The sequence below is a fragment of the Platalea leucorodia genome (genome assembly GCF_965183815.1).
Source record: "Platalea leucorodia genome assembly, chromosome: 9".
NCBI classification, from domain to species: domain Eukaryota; kingdom Metazoa; phylum Chordata; class Aves; order Pelecaniformes; family Threskiornithidae; genus Platalea; species Platalea leucorodia.
The window spans coordinates 48,345,701-48,367,406 of NC_138831.1; the positions used below are offsets into that span (position 1 = coordinate 48,345,701).

The 21,706-nt window shown below is 56.2% G+C and overlaps 1 protein-coding gene across 1 annotated transcript in view; it reads right to left on the bottom strand.

Annotated features, from left to right (window-relative positions):
* The window catches only part of PCSK6 (proprotein convertase subtilisin/kexin type 6), a gene marked incomplete at its 5' end in the record, with an annotated part of 35,765 nt that extends 14,450 nt beyond the window's left edge, over positions 1–21,315 (bottom strand). Inside the window, 8 exons of the mRNA XM_082321454.1 lie at positions 141–353; positions 4,200–4,372; positions 7,685–7,773; positions 8,498–8,574; positions 9,154–9,297; positions 9,953–10,063; positions 14,456–14,560; positions 21,094–21,315. Coding sequence (XP_082177580.1) covers positions 141–353; positions 4,200–4,372; positions 7,685–7,773; positions 8,498–8,574; positions 9,154–9,297; positions 9,953–10,063; positions 14,456–14,560; positions 21,094–21,315 — 1,134 coding nt within the window. The remainder of the gene's footprint in view (positions 1–140; positions 354–4,199; positions 4,373–7,684; positions 7,774–8,497; positions 8,575–9,153; positions 9,298–9,952; positions 10,064–14,455; positions 14,561–21,093) is intronic.
* Positions 21,316–21,706: the final 391 nt, after the last annotated feature.

Genomic DNA, 21,706 nt, shown 5'->3' on the forward strand with positions numbered 1-21,706 from the left:
CCACCATAAAAAAGCACGAGCAAAACCCACCGCAGGGCTAAGGGCAAAGCCCAGCTCTCACAACCAAGCCATCATCCAGCCCAGCCATGCAGATAACATCCAGGGGATGCTGCCCGACTTGACATCGGGGTAAAACTTACTATTTTCCGCTCGTAAAAAGCCCCACTGCTGTAGGTGGTGGCGAGGGTGGAGGCACACTCCTCCAGGTACCAGGGCTTGTAGCCGTTCTCGGTGGTGCTGCTGATGGAGATGGTGTAGATGCTGTTGGTGTAGCCGTCACAGGAGCAGTAATCGCCCTCTCTGCCGCCGTTCCCCGACGCCCAGACGAAAATGGAGCCCAAGCCCCTGCGGCCCTGCGGGCAGAGAGGGGACAGGGGGTGAGAGGAGGTGTTTGATCGGGATGAGCGGCCGTCTCGGCACGGCGAGGAAGGGACAGCCCTCTCCCGGTGCTGGGATGCCGACGGTAAACCTGATTTTTGGGTCAGGAGGTAGGGTTTGGTTTGGGTGGAAGGATGGGTCCCATCCTGCTCAGTGCTCAGCCCCCTGGATCAGCCCCAGTAAACATGCCCCTCGGCTCGGCCAGCCCCAGTTTTACAGGCAGCGACTCCCAGCGAGGATGGGAGAGCCTCTGGCGATGGGGATTTTGGCATCTTCCATGGGCTCTCATGGGGTAAAACATCTCAGGTGCTCAGAGCCCCTGGACCAGGCGGTAACACCCGGCACGGCGCTTCCCAGAAACCCCCCAAAACCCACGTCTCCCTCACCCCGAGCCTGCAAAGCCCCTCGCGAACCCACCCAAACCACCAGAAACCTTCCCCTGGCCTATCTTTTAGGTTTCTTTTGTTTGTTTTTTATTTTTTAAACCCAGCCTTTTCTCCCCGCTGCCCACCGCTTGGCAGGAACATCTGATGGAGCCGTCCCCACCATGTACAGCTGTGGGAGCCCACTGGGAATTGGGGGAGCGGGAGGGGTGCACCAGCCGCCTGGACCTCCCTGGAGCTGGGGGAAAATCCCGCCCGGCAGCGGCGGCTGAGGTGCCAATGAAGGGCCCCGAACAAAGCCGACAGCATGGGAGCAAACAGCTCCATCCTCCATCCGAACCGCTGCCAGGGTGCCCACACCCCCGGGAATAACCCAGCCCCGTGGGGGTTCACAAACAGGGTGCCGTGGTCCCAAGGAAGGATTTTTGGTGAACCAAGGGGGTTTGGGGCAGGAAATGAAGTGGCTGCTTCACTTCCCTGCCCCATAAGGCAGGGCTCTCCCGGGAGGGCGGCACGCTGCCGGGCTTGGCAGGCGATGGAAGCACGTGGCAGCGGAGCAGCCCCATCCTCCCCGCGGCTACTCCTGCCACGGAGAGATTTCGGCGCTAGCCTGGGCAGATCTGGTGTTTACCTCCCTCCCACTACTCTGCGGCGGCTTCCTCCACAAAAAATAATAATAATAAAAAAGCAGCTTTGCTCCGGAGGAATTCACTGGGATTTATTGTGGGTTTTAAGCGCTGGGGGGAGAGGGATGGTTTATTACCTGTCTTGCCCTCCTCCTGGGGCAGAGGCTCTCTGAGCTGACCCTGCCTCTGGATGCACAGGCTAAGTCAGGCTCTTTCCTTATTTTTATGAAAGTTTTCATTATCTGGGCTGTCTCCCAGCCAGACTGGGTGGGTATTTCCCTAGCAAAGATTAACAGAGCTGTTTGGAGCTCTGCAAGAAAAAATGCAATTGCAAAGGGAATTATTGCCCTGCCCCACATCACAGAGAGCTTGACCCAGCTCGCCAGCCCACCAAGCCTGCTGCTGGCATCTCCAATCCCGCTTCCCAGGGTTTCCTGGCTCTCTGAGGCAGCAGCATCCCAGCCCACGTGCTCAGCACAGGCAGTGACCATCCAGCTCTCCAACACTAAAATTCACCCCCCTCCAAGGACCAGCCCTGCTGCATGCAACCCAAGCCTTCCTAAATCACTAATTGGAGGAATAAAACCAGGCACCGATTGCCAAAGGCGTGTGGAGATGTAGCAATGATTTCGATTGGGATGAACAGACGGGGAGCCCAGACTTCCCTTGCATCCCACACCCCGAGCATCACAGCCAGGGGTGCTGAGAAAGGCTGCTCGGTCCGGGTCCAAACCCGCATCCCTGGGATGCCGGCGGGGCTGCGCTAGAGGAAAGCAGGTTTGGAGGCAGCATGGTTGCATGAGGACATGAACAGGCACATAAACAACATGACAGCAACACACATCTAACACCTGACGGTGTTTCCCAGCAGAGCGAGAGCTCACCGTCTATCGCAGCTCCCTCAGATTGGAAAAAACCCACTTTCCCTTTGCTTTCAAACAAGCAACTACCAAGATTTGCACAAGCAGACCCCAAACACTCAACTTCTTTATTTACCATCCTTCTAAACCAATACCATCCTGGCAAGGCGCTCCTGGCTGCTATAAAACCTGGATCCAGGCATCATGTAAACTAGGGAATCCCTCCCTGGCCAAGGCTGGGGATGATCCGGCTCACCCCAGCAGCGCATCGGTCGGATGCGGGATGCACAGCATCTCCCTGCTTCCGCAGCGCTGCCGGGGCTTGGGTGCTTGCCCAACAGCACTCCATGAGAGCCCAGGATAAATATCCCCTCGTTAGCTCGGGAACTAATAAGGTGTGGCTGGGGGAGCGAAAAACAAGATGATAAATTACCCCAGCACAGTTCTATCGCTAATAGATAAAGGTTATTTTAATGTTTCCATTAAAAACTCAATTTTAAGGATTTATAACTCGGTTACAGCTGTTTGCTTGGGCTAGAGTTGGCGGCTAACTACCCGCTTGCGGCTTTCCTCATTATTTAAGGAGAAGTAGCAATTAAGAGCTGTTCATGCAGGATGGTGGGTGCCGCAAACACGGGTGGCACTGGGGGGATTGATGTCCCCTGGGAGACAGAAGCATCCCGAAACAGCGGGGCTGCGCTGAGCAAGTACCCTGCTGCCACCCATTTGCTCCTGCATGGAAAAATAAGGTCTAAAAAGCAGCTTGTTCCCCCATATTTACACGGCGTGAACTCCCTGGCACTTCAATGGATTCCTCGGCAGGCTCACCGCCCCGGCAGGAAATCAAGTAAATAGTGGGAAAAACACTCCACCCTATTTTTAGATAACAGGCAGGCTGCGTCGCCCCAGCCCGCGGCCGCCTCGAATCCCGGTGCGCTGCAAGAAGAGGCAGCGGAGGCAGAAGCGGAGGCAGGGAGCGAAGGGAGGAGGTTTCAAAGCCCAGGTCGGGGGCAGCCTGGGGCTGCCGGTGGCAAAACCCCAACTCCAAAGTCGCCAAAGCACCTGGGGGACACCCGCTGCACAGCCCCGAGCCGCTGCGACACTTACCCGCGGCACCCCCTGAGCTGCCAAGAAAGGTCTTTTTTCCCAGTGCTTTTAGCCAATATTGAGCATTTTTTAAAAGTGCCCAGTAAAAGAAGGGGTGCGGGAAGGCCAGGGCATCCCCAGCAGAGATTGACAGCTGTCAATCATGCGTGATGCCAGCTGAGCCCCTCTTGCTGGAGGACTTCAGGAACAATAATCTGAATTTTTCCTGTGCCCATGCAGCCGGATCCTGTGGCGGAACCCACGTCCCTCCCCTGGCCATGACACAGCCACTCGTTTTGGGTGGAAAACCAGGGAAATGCTTAATGTGACGGAGACCCCCAGGAGAGGATACTGGGGGCCGGGAGGGTGAAGGAGGGGGGATGGAGATGCTGGGGGAAGCGGCCACTTCCCTCCGTGCCAGCACCCCGGGGGGACATTTTAAGGTGCAAAGTCCCCCCCACCATCAAGAACCGCTCGGGTTTCTCAGCCCGGTAGAGCTTCGCAACTCAACCTGGGGCCTGCCTGCTCTGCTGGGGCTCTGCCCGGCGGCCGGCGCTGCCGGATGCTCCTGCCGGGGCCGGCCGTGCCGAGGGGTCCCGCTAGTGCCGCGCCATCGCCGGGCACCTCCCGCCGTCACCGCCCTCAGCCGCAAAATCCACCGGAGCTCTTAGGGACGCCGGGGAAAACTAGGAAAAATTAGAGATGATTCGCCCCCCACCCCACCCCAGCCCTAACGTGGGCATCGCCTCGGGGGGCCGAGCCGCCCGTCCCCACGCCGGACCCCGGGCCGGCTGCGGTCCCGGCACACGTTCCCCACGGGGCAGGAGGAGGAGGGCGAGCGCGTCTGGGCGCTGTGGGATCCACACCTTTTTAATGCCATGCTCAAAAGCCTGTTTGGCCAATAGACCAGGTCCATCAACTGTCTTCCCATCATCATCTGGCCCCCAGCTCGCGCTGTAAATGTCAATGTAATCGGGTCTGATGCCAAGCGACTTCGCTTCAACAACATCTGTTACATCGCCATCTAACATACGAATGCCTAAAAGCACAAAAACATCAGACATTAGGGCTTAATGGCTTGGATGAAAGTGCGAGGATTGCAATCAAGGGGCTTTGTTAACGGCAGCAGAAACCGCACGGCTCAGGCGCGCCTGGAATAGCTTCAACCCGCGGCCCCACGCGCTAACGAGCCCGGCAGCGGGAAGCTGGGGAGCTATTTTGGAAAGTTTTCTGTGTTGCTGGCTCCACGGCAAGCGATGGAGGTGGGGGGGTTAAAATTCGCTTCCCCTCCATCGGCAGGGATTGGGCAGTGGGAGTAGAGCTGCACTCCCCGGTGGCAAAATCCCCCTGCTAGAAACCTTCTTTCCCCCCTTTTTAATTAATTAGCTAACTCATTTCTCCACCTGGAAGATATCAGTATTTACCGACTGCTCACGGCCCCCTGACTTCAGGCATGCCGGTGGGATGAAGCCTCTCCCCACGAGTGGGGACGACTGTGACCGTCCCCAAACCCCATCACTGCCCGACTGATGCCAATGGAGCCCAGGACAGGGAGAAGCCCCAGGCTGCGGCTGAAATCAGCCAGGACCCCAACCCGTGGCAGGACAATGCTGCCACCTGGGATAACCTCACTTCCAGCCGGGAATGCCGGTAGGTGCCGGCTGGGGTGGTTTGCAGGCAGAGCCCACCGGCCGTGGCAGGACTGTCTGGGGGACCGCAGCACATCCTGAGTCTCCAGCAGCTGCAATATGAGGGTCACAGCCCCCTCCTCTCCCCATCGCCCCCTCCGCACGGCGGGCAGAGGGTGCCAGGCACCCCAAAGGGCTGCCCAGAAACAGCCCTTGCAGGAAAGGAGGTGCTGGAAATGTCAGCACGGTATTTTGCCAGCCAGGGAGAGTCCAGTTTATAAAAACGCATTTCCCCTTCCACATGTATTTTTTCTTAAAGCAAACAAATGCAGGCAGATGTCATTACAGCTGCAGCTGTGCTCTGGACACCAGTCAACTCAAATATCTCTTTTCAATGCTGTGCCCTATCAGCCAAAAACAAGCTTAGAAATATAAAACGAGGGAGCAGAGTAGTTCCCAAAAACTTCCTCTCTTTGCTGTGTTAACAAGAAAACACGAGAAGGGGCGAAAAGTCGAGCCCAGTGTCCGAGCTGTGCTCGGCTGTGGCGCAGCAAGCAAAACCAGCAAAGAGATGGTTTTTTGTGCTTGCTAAATGTGGGCAAGTTCACCAGCAAGCCCAAAGTCAGCCCAAAGTTAGCTCAAAGTTAGATCAAAGTCAACCCAAAACAGCCCAAAGCCAACCCAAAGCCAGCCCAAAACAACCCAAAGTCAACCCAAAGCCAGCCCAAAGCCAACTCAAAGCCAGCACAAAGCCAGCCCAAAGTCAACCCTAAGTCATCCACCCACGATGCGGGGACCCTCCGGTTAAATAACGGGGGACAGGAGGGAGCAGGGAAGGATGCTGCAAAATAAATGAGCTCTTTGCCACGCAGGGAGCAATACCGGCCTCTGAAGTGAGCGTTCGAGGAGAGGGGAAAGGAGGAGGAGGAATGGCAGGAGCCCGTTTTGTTTCTTGAGCAGCAACGTATTTTGCCTGGAGCAAATGAAAAGCAACGCAAGAGCGCTGAAGAGCAGCCAGTGAAATGGTAGCTCGGTAGCTCTCCGAGTGTGACAAATAGGCTTCCCCAACAAGTTGTGCTCATTAATCGCTGCTTTATTTGCGTAATCCATCTAAAATCACTCTCACTGCAGCTACAGTGCATTTTCCTCCACAATCCCAAACTTAATATGGCTACAGACCTTATTTTTCCCCTTTGCCTGCTCACACTGTGGGAAACCCATGGCCTCTACCCTCTGCCAGGTGCCTCGCATTGATCGATGCCTCCCCAGCACACCCCCAAGGCAAGGCGCTCGTTAAAGGAAGCAAATTAAAATAGGATCCATAGGTTGCTATAAAGCCAACAAGTAATGCTTGTCTCCACGGCTGCTGTGGAGAAATGGGCTTGAAAAGGAGCATGAAGGCAATGGCCTGATCCTGCAGGATGGAAAACTGCCTTAAACCCCCACCCCGGGAGCTTTGCCTTGCTCTGTTGCTGCTCAGTGCATGCTTTGAGCTGGGTTTAGAGGTGAGAAGCCATCCCACGGGACAGGGGATGGGATGGGATGGGATGGGATGGGATGGGATGGGATGGGAGGACATGCCGCAGCCTTTACAGCCCCTGCCACTCCCCCATTCCCCCTCCCCAGGGTTATTTCTTCCCTCGGGGGATTTCCCCGGCACAGGGAACTGCCGATGGTGCTTGGCCAGGAGCAGGAATCCCTGCGGGCACCACTCCCGTGCAGACACAACCCTAACAAAAGCCGCTTCTAGCGTGGCCAGGACGAACAAGCCAAGAGAAGGAATTAAGCCCCAAATCCACCCATGGATGCTTGGGTCTGTGCTCCTGACAGAGATGTCTCCCATCGTGGGGTGGCAGAAGGGGTCGCAGCCCCCCTTGAGCAAAAGCCGCTTTCCCATTCCAGCCGTGCCAGGGATGGGGCTAAAACCCCCGGTGAGGACGCAACTCCGGGCATTTGTCCCCGACACCGTCCCAGCAGCCACGCAGATGGGACACTGCCCTCCCACCCCCGCCGACACCCCCATCTCCCCAGCGGGTGCTAGACCAGCCCAGGCTGGCCAGACCAGCCCCGGCTCAAACCAGCCTCCAAAACCAACTACACTAATACAAATGAGCTCTGTGATGCTAATTACCATCAGGATCACGATTTGGTGACAAAGATTCATTTGCTTCCTGCGCATCGAGTTATTTGAGGGACTGTGCAAAGGTGCCCCCAGCCCGCACAGCCACACCACCTCCTTGGTGTTTTCCCTGCAAGGGTATTTTGGGGGTCTCCCCAGACCCCCCACCCTCCTAGCAGCTCATCTGCAGACATTAACCTCACAAATGAGTGATTTCGACTCTGAAGCTAACCGGCGCTGCCAACCACAGAAACGCGGCCACCCCAAAAAGACCAGCCCCCCCAAGAGCAGCTGTGAACTTTTGGGGTGAAACCACCACATCCTTGACCAACGTGCGTCCTCACGGCGAGGATGCAGCCCGAGCAGGATTCCACCCCAAAATACATGCAGCAGGGGTCCCCTGCACCCTGTGTCACCCATTCTCCCCCAAGCCCCCCAGGGCTCCCTGCAGGTGGGGCACCAAGGAGGAGACTCTCTCCTGGAAATATCTGGGAGAACAGCATCCCACCACCCGCCCCAGGAGCCCATCGGCACGGCCAGGGTGGCCGCGGTCCCTCGGGGGATGGCGAAGGGCAGGGGAGCCGCAGGCAGGCGCCAGCCTCACCTCCGATGCGTGCATTGTAGGCAATGCCCACGATGCAGTACGAGTTGTTCGCCGCCGCCGCCACTTCCCCCGCGCAGCGAGTGCCATGCCTGCAAAGAGAAATCCCCCATGAGCTGTCATCCCATGGTGAAGGATCCATCTGGCCATCCCTCACCCAGCACCCAGAAACCAGCCCTGAGGACAGAGTGGTGGAAGAAAGTGCCCCAAGAGCTGCAGAGCCCTCATCCAAAACCCACAGCAAGGGCTGGGGGAAGGAGGAAACCAGTGCAGAAGGCAATCTGCTCTTTGCATCTTGCACCTAGATGCAATTTGTTCTTTGCATCTTGCATCTAGATGCAATTTGCTCTTTGCATCTTGCATCTAGATGCAATTTGCTCTTTGCATCTTGCACCTAGATGCAGTTTGCTCTTTGCATCTTGCACCTAAATGCAATCTGCCCTTCGCATTCCCATTTCCTTTCCACACATCCCACCACGTGCGCATCCCGCTTTAACTGAAGCCCAAAAAGTGCATCCAAGTTTTGACATCGAAGCCGCCCAGCCCAACTCACGTGGTTTAATCCCCGACCACGGCGAGGAACCCCACCCCCCGGTGCTGTTGTTTGATGGCTTGAGGGTTCGTTAGCAATTAGTGCGGATTTGCATTAAATGCAATGACTCTGTGCAAAGCCCGTACCGCAGCATCCTCTGCAGCGCTGGGGATGGGGAAAGGCCATGGACCTGGAAGACACCCCAGGGGGGACACCCAGCCCCGGGGACCCCCGCGCACCCCGGCCACGCAGATGCCGGCTCCACGGCAATTAGCATCACATACTTATTCTCATTGCTGGCATCGTAGCGCGGAGTCGGGTCGTGGTCATTCCCGTTGACATCGTAGCTTGCAAGGGGATCCTGAAAACATGTTGCCACCATTAGATTTGACTTACCAGCACAGCACAGGACAAAGTGGCCTCGGCAGTGGTGCGGTCCTGCTTTGCCTGCAACCAGCTGGGCAGTAAATGCCATTTTCCACTTAGTTTCTGACTATTTGCTCAATACCAATAGTTTTGGGCTGCAGCCCCCGCTGAGAGATGATTGCCCAGGGGGAAACATCCTGCTCCCACCAGAGACAGCTCCTCTGTACCCCAAATCCTGCTGGGTCCGGCACCGTTCCCCCCACCACCGTGGCCGTTTGGGGTTTGAGCTGGGGCTGAGCGGGTTCATGCAGGTTTTTGGCTCTGCCCTGGCAAGCCAGAGGGAGGCGGCTGCTTCCCAGGCAGCTGCAAAGGGAGTTTCCCCCAAACCCCCTTGTCTAAAAACCTTGTTTCCTTCTTAAAAACATCTCGACCTTTTTTAAAAAAACCCTTTTCTCCTAATCGGCCAATGCACAAGCTTAAACTGTGTTTATACGCTGAAATTCTCCGTAAATCAATTCACCGTGAGGACCAGCCCCAGCCCATCCAGCCCCAGCCCGTCCATCCCCCAGCTCACATAGTTTTGCAGGAGATCGGGGTGGTTCCTTTCTATGCCGTCATCGAGGATGGTGACCACCACGTTTTTGCCGGTGTAGCCCCTCTGCCAGGCTGCCAGGACATTCATCTCCGACCTGCAGCGACTGCTTTTATCGCCGCAGTGCTACGGGGGGGAACACAGCAAGCACAAGCTGCAAAAGGGCTGCAACCCCATTTCAGCCCATCTAAGCAAGCAGCCAGGCTGGGAGCCCATTTAATCAACCAGAAAATATATTTACATCCCACCCTCTGCCATATAACTCGTAGATTTGTTATAACATTACTCCACTGATCAAAACCATCCAGCAGCAGTTAATCCAGGCAATGCTATCTCCCTATTATTCTTTTCCTCTTCCATTTCAAATACTGTGGGCTCTTCAGTTTTGAAGAGCTCATTTCCTTTCTGCGCTTAATTTTCAATGAATTTCCCTGTCAAATACAGATCGATGAAGCAGGCAGGAGAAAAATGATATTGTAAATAGATGGTTGCAGCTCTTGGATAGGTAAAATGCATCGGTGCTGCAGGCGCGCTGCTCCCAAGCCTTCACTGTGCAGACCGTAACGAGGAGCTGCTAATGATGGTGAAACACTTAAAACTAGATTCTCTCGTGTATTAATTTACAATTTTAAAATCTTGCTGCTGAGCACATTCACTGATATTAGGGTGTTTCATTACTGGCCAGGCTGAGCAAAGATTGATGATGCATTTGATTAAAAATAAATTAACCCCCCTGTAAAGCAGCGTGTTCCTTGCGAGGCGGCGGAGGGGAGATACCCACCAGGTACCACATGTTGGGCCACACCGGGTCGTTGAAGGGCAGGGCGTGCGGCTCCCCTCGGACCTGCCTCTTCACCCGCCGCTTCACCTCCTGCTGCTGCAGCCAGTCCACCTGCAAGCAGAGCCACGGGTCAGCATCGCCCCGGGCACAGAGCCCAGCATCACCCATGGGCACAGAGCCCAGCATCACCCCGGGCACAGAGCCCAGCATCACCCACCCAAACGGGATGCGGGATGCAGAAGCGCTGCGAACCGCAGCCTGGACCCATCCCAGCATCACTCCACGCACCGGCAAATTCCCTGGCTCTTTTGGCAGGGCTGCTGCAGGGATAGTGGCTTCATTTTGGGGGAATAAAGGAGGGATGGAGAGACGGACAGGGCAAGCTCAGTTCTTTGTGGTCTCCAAGCCAGGGACCAGATTGCAGCAAAACCCTCGAGCATAAATAACGTTGCCTCCAAGCGCGTGCTTAAACCTCCCCGGCTTAACAAAGCACTGAAGCACGCGCTGAAGTCCCACTGGAGACAAACCACATATTTAAGCATTTACTCAAAGTGTTGGAGAAGACTCAGGTGCTTGGCTTAATTTTGGGGCTGATCGTTCCCCTGGCAGCCGCAGCTCAGCCCTGGGGCTTTACCACCTGCCTCCAGGGCTGCTCATCCTTCAAGCGCCTCTCCTCCTGATAAAATAACAAAACTGGGGGCTTTATCCAAGCACAACACACGTTTTTCAAAAATACAGGACAACCACACGTGGCCACGGCAGGTCTCAGGGGATGCAGCTGGCTCTGGAGAGGCATTTTTGGCACCGGCTGCGGGCAAGGTGGCCTCGGGGCTGACCGCTCTGACATTTGTTTGCTTTTCAGTGGGGCATGACATGTAAAGGGATCAAACGGGAAATGAGCCAGAAAAGTCCAGGATTGGGAAACGCCGGTGTTTGCCCACACCGCTGTGGCAGGAGCTGCCTAAGGTGCCAGTCTGGGAGCAGCCGCACCCTGTCCCCAGCAGGCATTTTCCCCCTGCAGACCCTTTATCGCCCACAGAAAGGGCTCTCCTGCCTTCAGCATGGAGATGAAACCCCAGTTTATTGAAAATAGGTTGTAAAAATAATTTATAGACCAAATCTTTACACGTGCTCATGCTGAGGGGAGAAGGAAGGCAGCAGCCGATGAACTGGAAGGGCTCTGTGGCACATCCCTCCTCGCCGGACGCTTTCTTCCTGATGGCTCAGGGTCTTTTGGGAATGGCAGAGCTGCTCGTGGGAATGTCTCTATTCTTGTGACTAAGGTTTTGTAACAAAAAGAATAAAAATCCAAAATACAAGTTTTTGTTGGGCTCATTTATGTGAAACTGTCAGCTGAACTGAGTACTTCTTGCATGGTTTATAGCTTTCTGACTTGGATGGAGGTGGATGGGGAGCTGTGCATATCAGAAACCCGACAGTTTCCAGCCTAGAGCTTCATTTTTAAACATATATATTTTAAAGAAAAAAAAAAAAAAAACAACTGTTGAAAGGAAAAAAAAATATATTTCATAGAAAAATGAGTTTCCACGCTGCCTTAGCTGACGACAGCATGCTGCTTTGCTTATACAACGATGGATTTGAGCATTGGAAGCAAAAAATACAACTTCATGGTCTAGTTAAAAAAAAAAAAAAAAAACCATTAAATAGAGGATATGGCCCAGATACCCAGCTTTTCTCCTTGGCAGCGTTACTATGGGTCTCACTGCCCAAGCCACGGCTATCGCCCTTCCCGGCAGCTTTGCTGGATGCAGGAACGATGGGAAGATGTGGGATTTTGCAGGGTTTTGCCAGGAGCTGCGGTGCCTCGTGGGGACGTCTTCATCTCAAACACGCTCCTGATCGACCCCAGCGCTGTCAGCTGGGAGTCAATGGAGAAGTCTTGGGTGGACACAGAGAAATCAGCAGTTTAATGGCATTGATTTCAAGGGGGGGTTGCTACATTGATGTGGCTGGCATGGGAAGACAACGCGTGAGAGGGAAGGAGCCTGGGGCATCCCTGCAACAGCTCCCATGGCTTGTGAAACTCAGATCGACTTCCATCACCCATCCCAGGGGGAGAAGCTTCTCGGAAATTTAAAAAAAAATAAAAAAATAAAAAAAAAAAGTCTTTTTGCTACTAGAAATGGCCAAAACTGTTACAACACAGTCCTGAGCCCAGGGGGTCCCTGCTCTACCCCTGCAAACCCTCATTAGCAATAACGAGGCGACCATGAGTGGCACCAGAGGACCCTGCGAGAAGGCACAGGTATCATTGAGCCGAACCCTTCGCCCTTGCTGGAAACAGAGGGGCAGCTTTTTATGTTCCCCCTTACTTTGAGATTTTCAGTGGGTGATGCCCGGATCCAGCCACCCAGGGTAGCTCCACCAAACACAAAAACCAGCACAGGCGAGGATGCAACTCCCTTTGCAGCTCCAGAAAAGCAATAGCTTGACTTCTTCCAGTGGATGTGCAGGAATTAAAGCAGAGATCCAGGACAAACCAGATGGCTCCCGCACATGTTCCCCATAAAGCATGGCAGAAATAATTTAGGTGGGGTTGCTTGCTATGGTACCTGGCCAGAGGCGCGGGGACTGAGGCCTTGACATCCTCCGATGAGATTTAAGAGACCGGAGCGGCGAGGCTGAAGGCTCAAGCACTGTGAGGACCAACAGGAGCATCCCAGCGAGCTGGGGAAGTTTACGGTGATGAGAGCAGCAAGATGAGCGTGTACGAGGGGCGGCACAGCATGGCATCACCCTGCTCTGCATCCCATTGAACCTCCACGCCTCTTACTCTTGCCACCATGACCTGCCCCCAAAATTGCTGGATTTGCTCCATCTCTCTTGCCCTTCAATCACCTGCCACGTCGCTTGGCTCATAGCAGCCCCAAACGGAGCAGCCACCGGCCACGGGGTCTCTGGGGGCAAGAGGGGAGCTCGGCAGCAGCGTGGTCCCACGGGGACCAGGAGCCTGGGTGATGCCCAGCCCTTGTGCCACCGACGCCCGCGGCAGAGCAAACCGATAAATAATGGCGCTGGAAACAATAGCTCCTGGAAGGCACGAACCACCCAACATCTGCAAATGATTGAATTTGCTGGTTCTTCGGGATTTCTGCAAGATTTGTTTCCATCTTTGCTATTCCAGTTTGCATTTCCTCGTGCCTCACGGTGATGTCTTCCTGCATTGCATATGCTAAGCTGGTGCCGTCCAAATGCCGAGACATCTCCAAAATGATTTGCAAACATGCACGGGAGAGGGTGAGAGACAACACATGCCAAGAGGTCTTGAACTCTGAGTGATAACGAAGGATTAAGAGAACAGGAGCTAATTGCTGTAGCTTGCAGTCCATAGAGCAAGGCAAGGTAAATGTTAATAAGACTAAAAGCCAATTGGTTTGGTTTGCATTATAACTAGACTCATTCAAATGGAGGTATTTCAATTGCAGAGCTGAATTAATCATTTGCTGGGATGCCTGTGCACCTCCCCGAGGGCAAACAGCTTTAATTAGAGCCCAGCACACTTCCAGGGAACCGATGCTCCCCTTGCTGAAGTTTCCCCTGCCGGCAGCAGCCACGCGCGTGCCTCCTCAGAAATGTGCTACAGACCCTGTCCAAATATTTAACAGCAAATCTCTCTGGAAAGCTGGCTGGCTGGGGAAAGCAGGGCTGCTGTGTGGGTCTGGAGAGATGCGGATGGGATGCGTTGTGCTGGGTGGGTTGGAAATGTCTTGGGAATTGGGGGCATCCCAAGGGTGGCTGGGAGCATCCCAAGGGCGGCCGGGAGCATCAGTGCAAGCACCAGCAGCTCGCTGTAGCATGGGTACCTTCATTGCAATGGCTTTTTCTGCATTTATTTCCCCCTCTCCCCAGAAAACAGACCCTCCCCACACATTAACCCTTCCCCTGCTCTGCAGAAGTAGCATCTCGCAGGGCTCAGGCACCGGGTGGAGCTCAGGGAGGAGAAAAGCCGAGGCAGAGCTGCAGCCCTTCCCCGCCACCCTGAGCCCAGCTCACCCGGGTCCCGCCTGTCCCTCCTTGCCTTCTTCCCCCCCCTCCATTACTTTTGTCAATTCAGCTGCGTGGAAAATCCCTTCGGATGCTTGCTCTAGGAAAAAGCAATGCAGCGCTATTGCCAAGGCTTTCGCACATAGCAACCATTGAGGCAGCAAGTGTTGTGGCAACTGGATCAACACCCCAAGCATGCAACAGCCTTTCTATCCTGGAAGGCTTTTTTTCCCTCCCTTTTCTTCCTCCTGGCTTTCAGGCAGATGTTAGCATTTAGTCACTTCTAAGTATTTTTCATCACCGATCGACGTACCCATGCCCAGTGAGTCACCCCGGGCACGCACAGGGCTGTGGCTCAAGGATAACATGTCATCGTAAGATGCCTGGGCTCATGCTTGACCCAGACCAAGCCAACCGACTCCTCTGCAGGGAAGCGGGGACCCCCATCCCGCCGTCCCCACAGAGGCTGGGGGACCCCAGGGCTGCCCGGCCCCGTACCTTGGGGTCCATGCGGAGGAAGTTGTGCGGTCCCCGGCTGCTCAGCGTCGAGCGCTTAAATGTCTTGCTGTGGTGAAAGTGGTAATAGTTTTCCAAGCTCCCAATCTGCAAAAAGAGAGGTTTTTTTTTTTTTTAAATGAGCTTTTCCCATGGTTGCTCCCCATTTCAGTGCTGCAGCATCCCTTTGTGCATCGGTGCAGCCATGCCCCACGCCGCAAACCCCTTGCTCACACAAAGCTCCCTGGCAAAGCCGGGGTTCGGGGAGGGGATGCAGGATGCTGGCACTAACCCCGGTGCCACCGCCGTGGCAAACAGCGCTGGCGGCCGGACGCTGCAGTGGCACAACAGAGCCCGGAAAACATTTTTATGAATTTTCGCCCATTAAATGCATCTTTGCAAACTGTCTTCCATCAGCTCCCAAGCAGAAATAATGAGCTAAAAATGAGCTCAGCAGCTGCGGCAGAGCCAGGAGAGCTGTGCCTCATCGTGCTGCTTTTCCCCACCCGACGCTCCGGCTTCGCCCCAGCAGCAAGAACAGCCCCGTAAGGAGAGGTGAATGCGATCCTTGCTAGCCCTGGGATGCTCCGGATATAAATGTGCTGAGCCTGGAGTCAGGGATGGCAGCAAAAGGAGTCAAAAAGAAAAGAAATCTCCAAGCAAACCACCCATCCCTCCCAAGGGATGGATAACACGTGCCCCAGTCTAGAGTCCCTCCCCAGCACTAAGCGCAGCCTGGGAGCAAAGGCAAGCTGGGAAAGGCAGCCCCACTGGCTCCCTTCAGCTCGGGGAAGCCCCACGCTCCTCTTTTGCAAGTTTTTGCCCCTTTTTTATCTTGCACAGAGCTGAAATATCCCACATTTGCAGGAAAACACCCTGCCAGCCACACCACCCTGCCAAGCCCCAGGGCAGATGCACTGCCTCCAGCCCTCTCATCCCAGCAGCTGGAGATGCCAGGACTCCTCTGTTTCCATCCCTAAAGCACAGATGAAGTCCTGGGGCTATGCAAGGAGCCAGGCAATCTCAGCCAGACACCGGACAATCTCAGCCAGACACCGCTTGATGAGCATCCCATGGGGATTCACAGCCTCAGGGATGGGAATGACCCAAAAGCTGTGCTCACTGGCATGCAGCTCCCACGTCAGACAATTTTGATACAAATTGGGTCTCTGCTATAAATTCCTTTTCTCTGAGGTTGGTTTTCTTTCTCGCAAAAAAACTATCCCATGGCCAGGAGCTGGATGCTGCAGGGAGCCGGTGGCGGTCCCTGTGCCTGGCTCACAGGACCAGGGCAAGCCATGCTACGAGCCCCAGCGACCCAGGAGCCAGGGTGATGTCCCTGAGGCCATGTGTGACCCAAGGGCCAGGGGGACATCCCCGAGGCCAGACTGGCTGCAACCGGACAGGCGGGAGCAAACAGATTTGTCCGGACCAGATACTGAAGCAGATGATGACAACTACTTACATCTTTATCACACTTAATACCTTGAGATATGCTAGTGCCTCTTACGAGCTTTAAATATTTAATTAGTTTTGCTCTGCCTTTTATGGCACAATGTCATTTCAACGACTTTACTGCCATTAGTGTGATTTTGGTAATTTGTTTCACTCAAGTTCGTTTAAACCCTCCCTCCCCATCCCCTGCCTTTTTCTTTGCATTACAGCATAGCTGTGCCTTTTCTTTAACATCTACATGCAAAGCACTTTTTGCTCTTTGCAATCAGCATTTTGCTTTTAAAACCCATTCCTCAAATCCACTCTTACTTAGGAAAGGGAAGGAGGATGCTCCAATGTCCCCATATTTTAGGGAAACCTTGCACCAGGCCACCCTGTCTCTCGCTCACTCTGCCTGGAAATCCCGATCCCGCAGCCCGGGGGGGTTCAGCTCCGCATCCGCCAGCTCAGCCTGCAGTTTGCAGGGTTATAATATTCAGTTTATTCTCATCTCTGGTCCCTCCGGCACTCGTCATAACAGGATCATGCTCTATAAACAAGCATCGGCTGAAGAAGCGCTTCTGTTCCCCACTGGAACAGGCATGGGGCTTTTTGGAAATAAATGTGAAATTACCACGTGATGCAAATCGGCAAGCGGACGGGAGGGGGATAACCCATCCCAGGCTCTAGGGATGCCTGGTGAGAGCAGCAGGAGAAGCACCCTGTGCCCCAGGTTCTTTGTTCTCCTGAGATTTATTGAAGGAAAAATAAGGAAAGCCCCAACTTGAGAAGGTTAACTTAAAAGCCAGCTCCACTCTGAGCAGAGATTGGACCCGGTGACCTCCAGAGGCCCCCTTCCACCTAAGGTATTCTAAGGAGAAAAATTTAAAAAAAGTGCCATTTTCTTTTTTAATGGAAAAGTATTCATTCTCCTCCTTGAGGTCAGTCAGCTGAGTGAGGGCTCCGCAATGCAACGCCTGGGGATGGCAGATGCCCAAGAGAGCTGGGTTTTCTCCTGCGTACAGCACCAGCGAGGCCACAGCCCCGTGGCCACAGCGACGGGGACGCTGGAACACCCAGTGGAGGAGCCAAGAGGCATGTAGCAGGACTTTACCAAGGGCTGATCCTTCCTGGCTCCCTAGACACGCAAGCGTACCCATCAGCTTCTGACCAGCCAGAAGACAGCTGCCCACGCTGAAAGGTCCCAGCTCCACCGCAGAGGAGGTAGCCCAGGTTGCCACCAACTGCAGTTACAAAGCCCACCCACCCAAAGCCCAGGAGACCACACCGAGCAGCTCCAGACATGCTCATTCCCTCCCTAAGGGTGTTTACAACTATTGACCTCGATTTTTTTTGGATGTCTAACTTCTGCGGAGAACGTGCACGGGAGGTTCTCATTTCCACAAGGATCGATTTTAATTTTCCCCCCAATTGATTCGCAGTTTTTCAGAGGAAACTTGAGGTTTTTTGAGGCAACTTGAATTTGTACCTCAACAAAAATGAGGTGGTTTTCTTCCCCCCTGTTAATTGAGGCAGAGAAAGCCCTGGCTGGCGCTGCCCAGCTCAGCTGGAGCAGGCCAGAAGCAACGTGAACATGTTTTGCACCTTGCAAAGCCATTGTCACTATGCTGAGGGTGTTGATGGCTCCGCTTCCAAAAAAACACATACCTGCCAATGTCATCCAGCCAAATGGGGAAGAGTTTGAAGCTGAAGGAGCTACTCACGGCCCTGATGGGACCCAAGTGGTTAGAGAGAGATGGAGATGCCCAGCAAAAGGATGAGAGGCAACAAGTAAGGGGAAAAATCCTATCTGGTTATAAAGACAGTAATTCTTTGTGTAGGGTGATGACATATGGGCCTGGGGAGGTGGTGGGATCTCCATCCTTGGAGAGCTTTGAATCTCACCCAGCTGAGGCTCCGCGCAGCCTGCTTTAGCCTCAGCGTTAAGTGGGGGGGTGGACCAGAGACCTCCAGAGGTCCTTGCCAACAGGAATTACCCTACAAATACAGTTCTTAAGTATTAAAAAGAGGTATGACTGCAAGGGGTTTGGCTATCTCCCAATCTCCTTTTCCCCTTCTCCCCCAAATCCTGGTGCCGCCTGCGAGCCCCCCACAAGTGGCACCGGGGCGGGGAGAGGCACCCAGGAGATGCTCCCGCAGCAGCACCCGGCTCTCCCGATGCATTGCCAGGCGGAGACGAGCCCAGTGCCCGCCCTGCCTCATTAACAGCCATTAGTATTTCAAGCAGGTTCAAGATCACTTGTAGCTAAGGAGGCATGGCAAAAGAAAGCTCGTTGGGAGCTGGACACCACCGAGGGCAGCACTAGAGCCCATCAGGGCATTTCCAAGCCCATTCCTTCCCTCCCCATCACAGCAAAGTCTTCCAGCATCTCACCAAAACCATCCCATTTCTGCAAAATGCAGCTGCATCGGCGCTGGGGTCCTCCAGGAGGACGGATCCAGCTGGGGAGGCCGTGCCTGTTCCCCTCCTGGGGACACCACCCGTCCCCATCAGGCACAAGGGCTCCAGCCGCTGAGCTCTTGCCTTCAGGAACGTCATCCTCAGATGGTCACGGCCAGATTCAGCCCAGTAAGGACCGAGCCCAGGGCTGCGAGGACACCGTTGCTTCAGCATCCCCCAGACAACAAGGAATCCAGGAAAGCTCCAATTCCAGCCCAAAATGAATCCTGCCCACCTCCTGCACTGCAGGTGAGACTGCCGAGCACGTGCGAGCCCTCCCAAAACTTACCATGTTTTGGACACCGCACAAGGAAGAAAAAAAATGATATAAATCCTGTTACTGGGATAGGAACAGGCCCGTCACCACCCCCGGGATGGCGGTGGAGGCACTGCCCGGGGCAGCGGCACCGCGCAGCCCTCGCAGCGCCCTCGGCCAGGGCCTGTCCCGGCTCGCCCCGGCACAGCGCGGTGAACAAAGACCGGTGAGGAGGAATGAGCAGGCGTTTGGGGGTGTAAAAGCTTTTCCTTTTGTTTCATTGTTTGCTTCACTTAAATAGAAGTTGATGCAAATGATTCCCCAAGGGGAATGTCACTCTGCCGTGACCCAGAAGGGTTTATGGGTGTCTTGGTGCTCAGGCAAGAATATGGGAACACGTGCTCATGGGAACACGTGGGGACCCAGCTCGGACATGGGGCAGACACCTGTGTGTGCAAACCCCAGCAATGCCCTTCCCAGCCAGGAGCATGTCAGGAGCCCCCGGAATTGCACCTCAAAGGAAAAGAGGTCACCAGCCACCAACACAGGGCTGAGCCTCCCGTGCACCCAGCTGGGTCACCTCCGTGATGGTCACCTCTCCTCCTCCCTTGCCATGTTGGACTCCACCACTTGCCTCCACCCAAACATCTCCCCAGGGCAGGGTGACGTGCCCTTGGCAGGGTTTTCCAGCAGGTTTTGCACAGGATCAGGCCCCCCGGGAAGGCACATCTCGCCAGGGACGGTGCCATCCCCAGCACCTCCGTGAGCAGAGGACGCAGCGGGGGAAGCTGGGGACACCCAGGCCCCCGCAGGGCTCGGCACACCATGAACCCCAAGCACGGCACAGCAAATGTCACCTGTGAGCACACGCACGCAGGGAAAGCGGTTCCTCAGGGAAAAGTCTGGGGAGGCCGGAGAGCTGAAGGCAAGGGCATTGAGAGCAGCTGGGGAAGTCTCAGCGGTGCACGAGCTCCCAGCATCCGCTGAAAAGGCGGGAGCCAGGAACACCCTGATGCAACCACAGAAATATTTCCCTTCTCTCCAGCCTGTGCCGGGCTGCCCCGGGGAAGGGCTCAGGGGGGAGGGAGGGATGCTCCGGCAGGGCCACGTCGTGCCCATGGGCCAAACGCCTCTGGTATCACTGGGATGAGCTCTGGAAAGTTGGGATGCCAGGTGGGAGCAGATGCTCCAGCGGGGAACGGACACAGCAAAACCCCAAAGCAGGAGCTGATGTTAGGCTGATGCAAATCAGGAAAGCGGGAAGCTCAATAAAGATATTCTCTGGCTGAGCAGGGATAAACACTGAAAAGCCCTTTGGGTTGCACAACCACATTCACCCGGCCCCGTGATAGAGGCATTTGAACAATATAAGCGATTTTCTCCTCGGCGGGGCGAAAGCGGAGCACGGCAGGTAGGGATGGAGGGCGGGACACAAGGGGTTATCCCCCACGGGAGGTCACGGACACCAGTGCAGGAGACAGTGTCCCTGATTCAGCCTCGCCCCCCCCAATGTGTTTACGCAGCACCCTGTGACTTTAATTACACTTAAAAGCAGGGTTGCGATATAAAGCAAGGTTATAATTTATAGTCCAGGAGACACCTTGGGCAGGAAGACAACCTGAAGTGCCACCCAGCCAGAAAAGCACTGAGCAGCCGGGCGGTGCGGAAGGTGATAAACTCCAGAGAAAACTCCCGAGGACACCAGCCCACATCTGGGTTTACAGAGAGGGTGAAGAAATTGAGAGGAAAAAGGAGCTGCCGTGATGAAAGTCATCTTTAAGCCATCCGTGTGCTGCAGGGGATTGAAAGCAACAGTTCCTCGTGTTCCCAAAATCTCCGATAAACCCGGGCCATAGAGTCCAAAGTTTGTTAAATCCACAAACGCAACTTTCTGGGATGGGAGGAACTTGTGCAATCCCCAGCCGGTGTGGGAGCGGGCTGTGCGGGGCCAGGGCACCCCGAGGGGCGGCCGCCGGGCTCGGCCGGGGCCGGGGGCGGGAGCGGGGCCGGGGCTGCCCGGCCGCCCGCCGGGGGCCACAGCGCTGCGCCAGCATCGCCCTCATCCCCGCCGCTCCGGGGGGCTGCAGGGGTCCATCTCCCTGTCCCGGGACCCCCGGCAGCTTCCCGAAGCCGGGACCCACAGTGCGAGACCCCCGGCAGCTCCCCGCTCCCGGGATCTCCCGCAGGCTCCCGGTGCCAGAACCCCCGGTAGCTCCCGGGGACCCCCGGCGCCTCTCCGCTCCCGGTACCCCCCGGCAGCTCCCGCTCCTCGGGACCCCCCGGCAGCTCCCGGCACCCCCCGCAGGCTCCCGCTTTAATCCCCCCTGCAACTCCCGCTGCCGGGAGCCCCGACGGTTCCCCGGGACCCCCCTCGCCTCTCCGCTCCCGGGACCCCCGCCAGCTCCGCGGCCCCGGGACCCCCCGCAGGCTCCCGGTGCAAGACCCCCGCTCCCGGGACCCCGGCACCTGCTCCCCCCCGCTGCTCCTTACCTGCCCCAGGCTGATGTACCCGTAGGCGGCGGCGAGGCGGGCGGCCTCGGCGGGGCCCCCCCGCACCCTGACAGCCCAGTGGTTGGTATAGACGGTGCGGGAGGGCTCGGCCGCGGCCCCGCAGCCGGTCAGGGCCAGCGGCAGCGCCAGGGCCAGCAGGCAGAGGCGGGCGGGCGGCGGGGCGGCCGCGCTCCCCGGGCCGGGGCCGGCTGCGGCGGGCATGGTGCGCTCCGCGGTGCCGAGCTGGGCGGAGCGGGGAGCTGCGCCTTTTAAAGCGGCCCCGGAGCCCGGCGGGGGCGGGGGGATGCTCCGGGTGGTGGTGGGGGGGGGCAGGCGGAGGCGGCGGGGAGGGCTCGGCCGGGCGGCAGCGCCGGGAGAACGGGCGGCCGGTGGACGGGGCGGCTGCCGGGCACCCCCCTGCCTGCCCCGGGCACCCCCCTGCTCCCCCCTGCCTGCCCCGGGCACCCCCCTGCTCCCTCCTGCCTGCCCCGGGCACCCCCCTGCCTGCCCCGGGCACCCCCCTGCTCCCTCCTGCCTGCCCCGGGCACCCCCCTGCTCCCTCCTGCCTGCCCCGGGCACCCCCCTGCCTGCCCCGGGCACCCCCCCTGCCTGC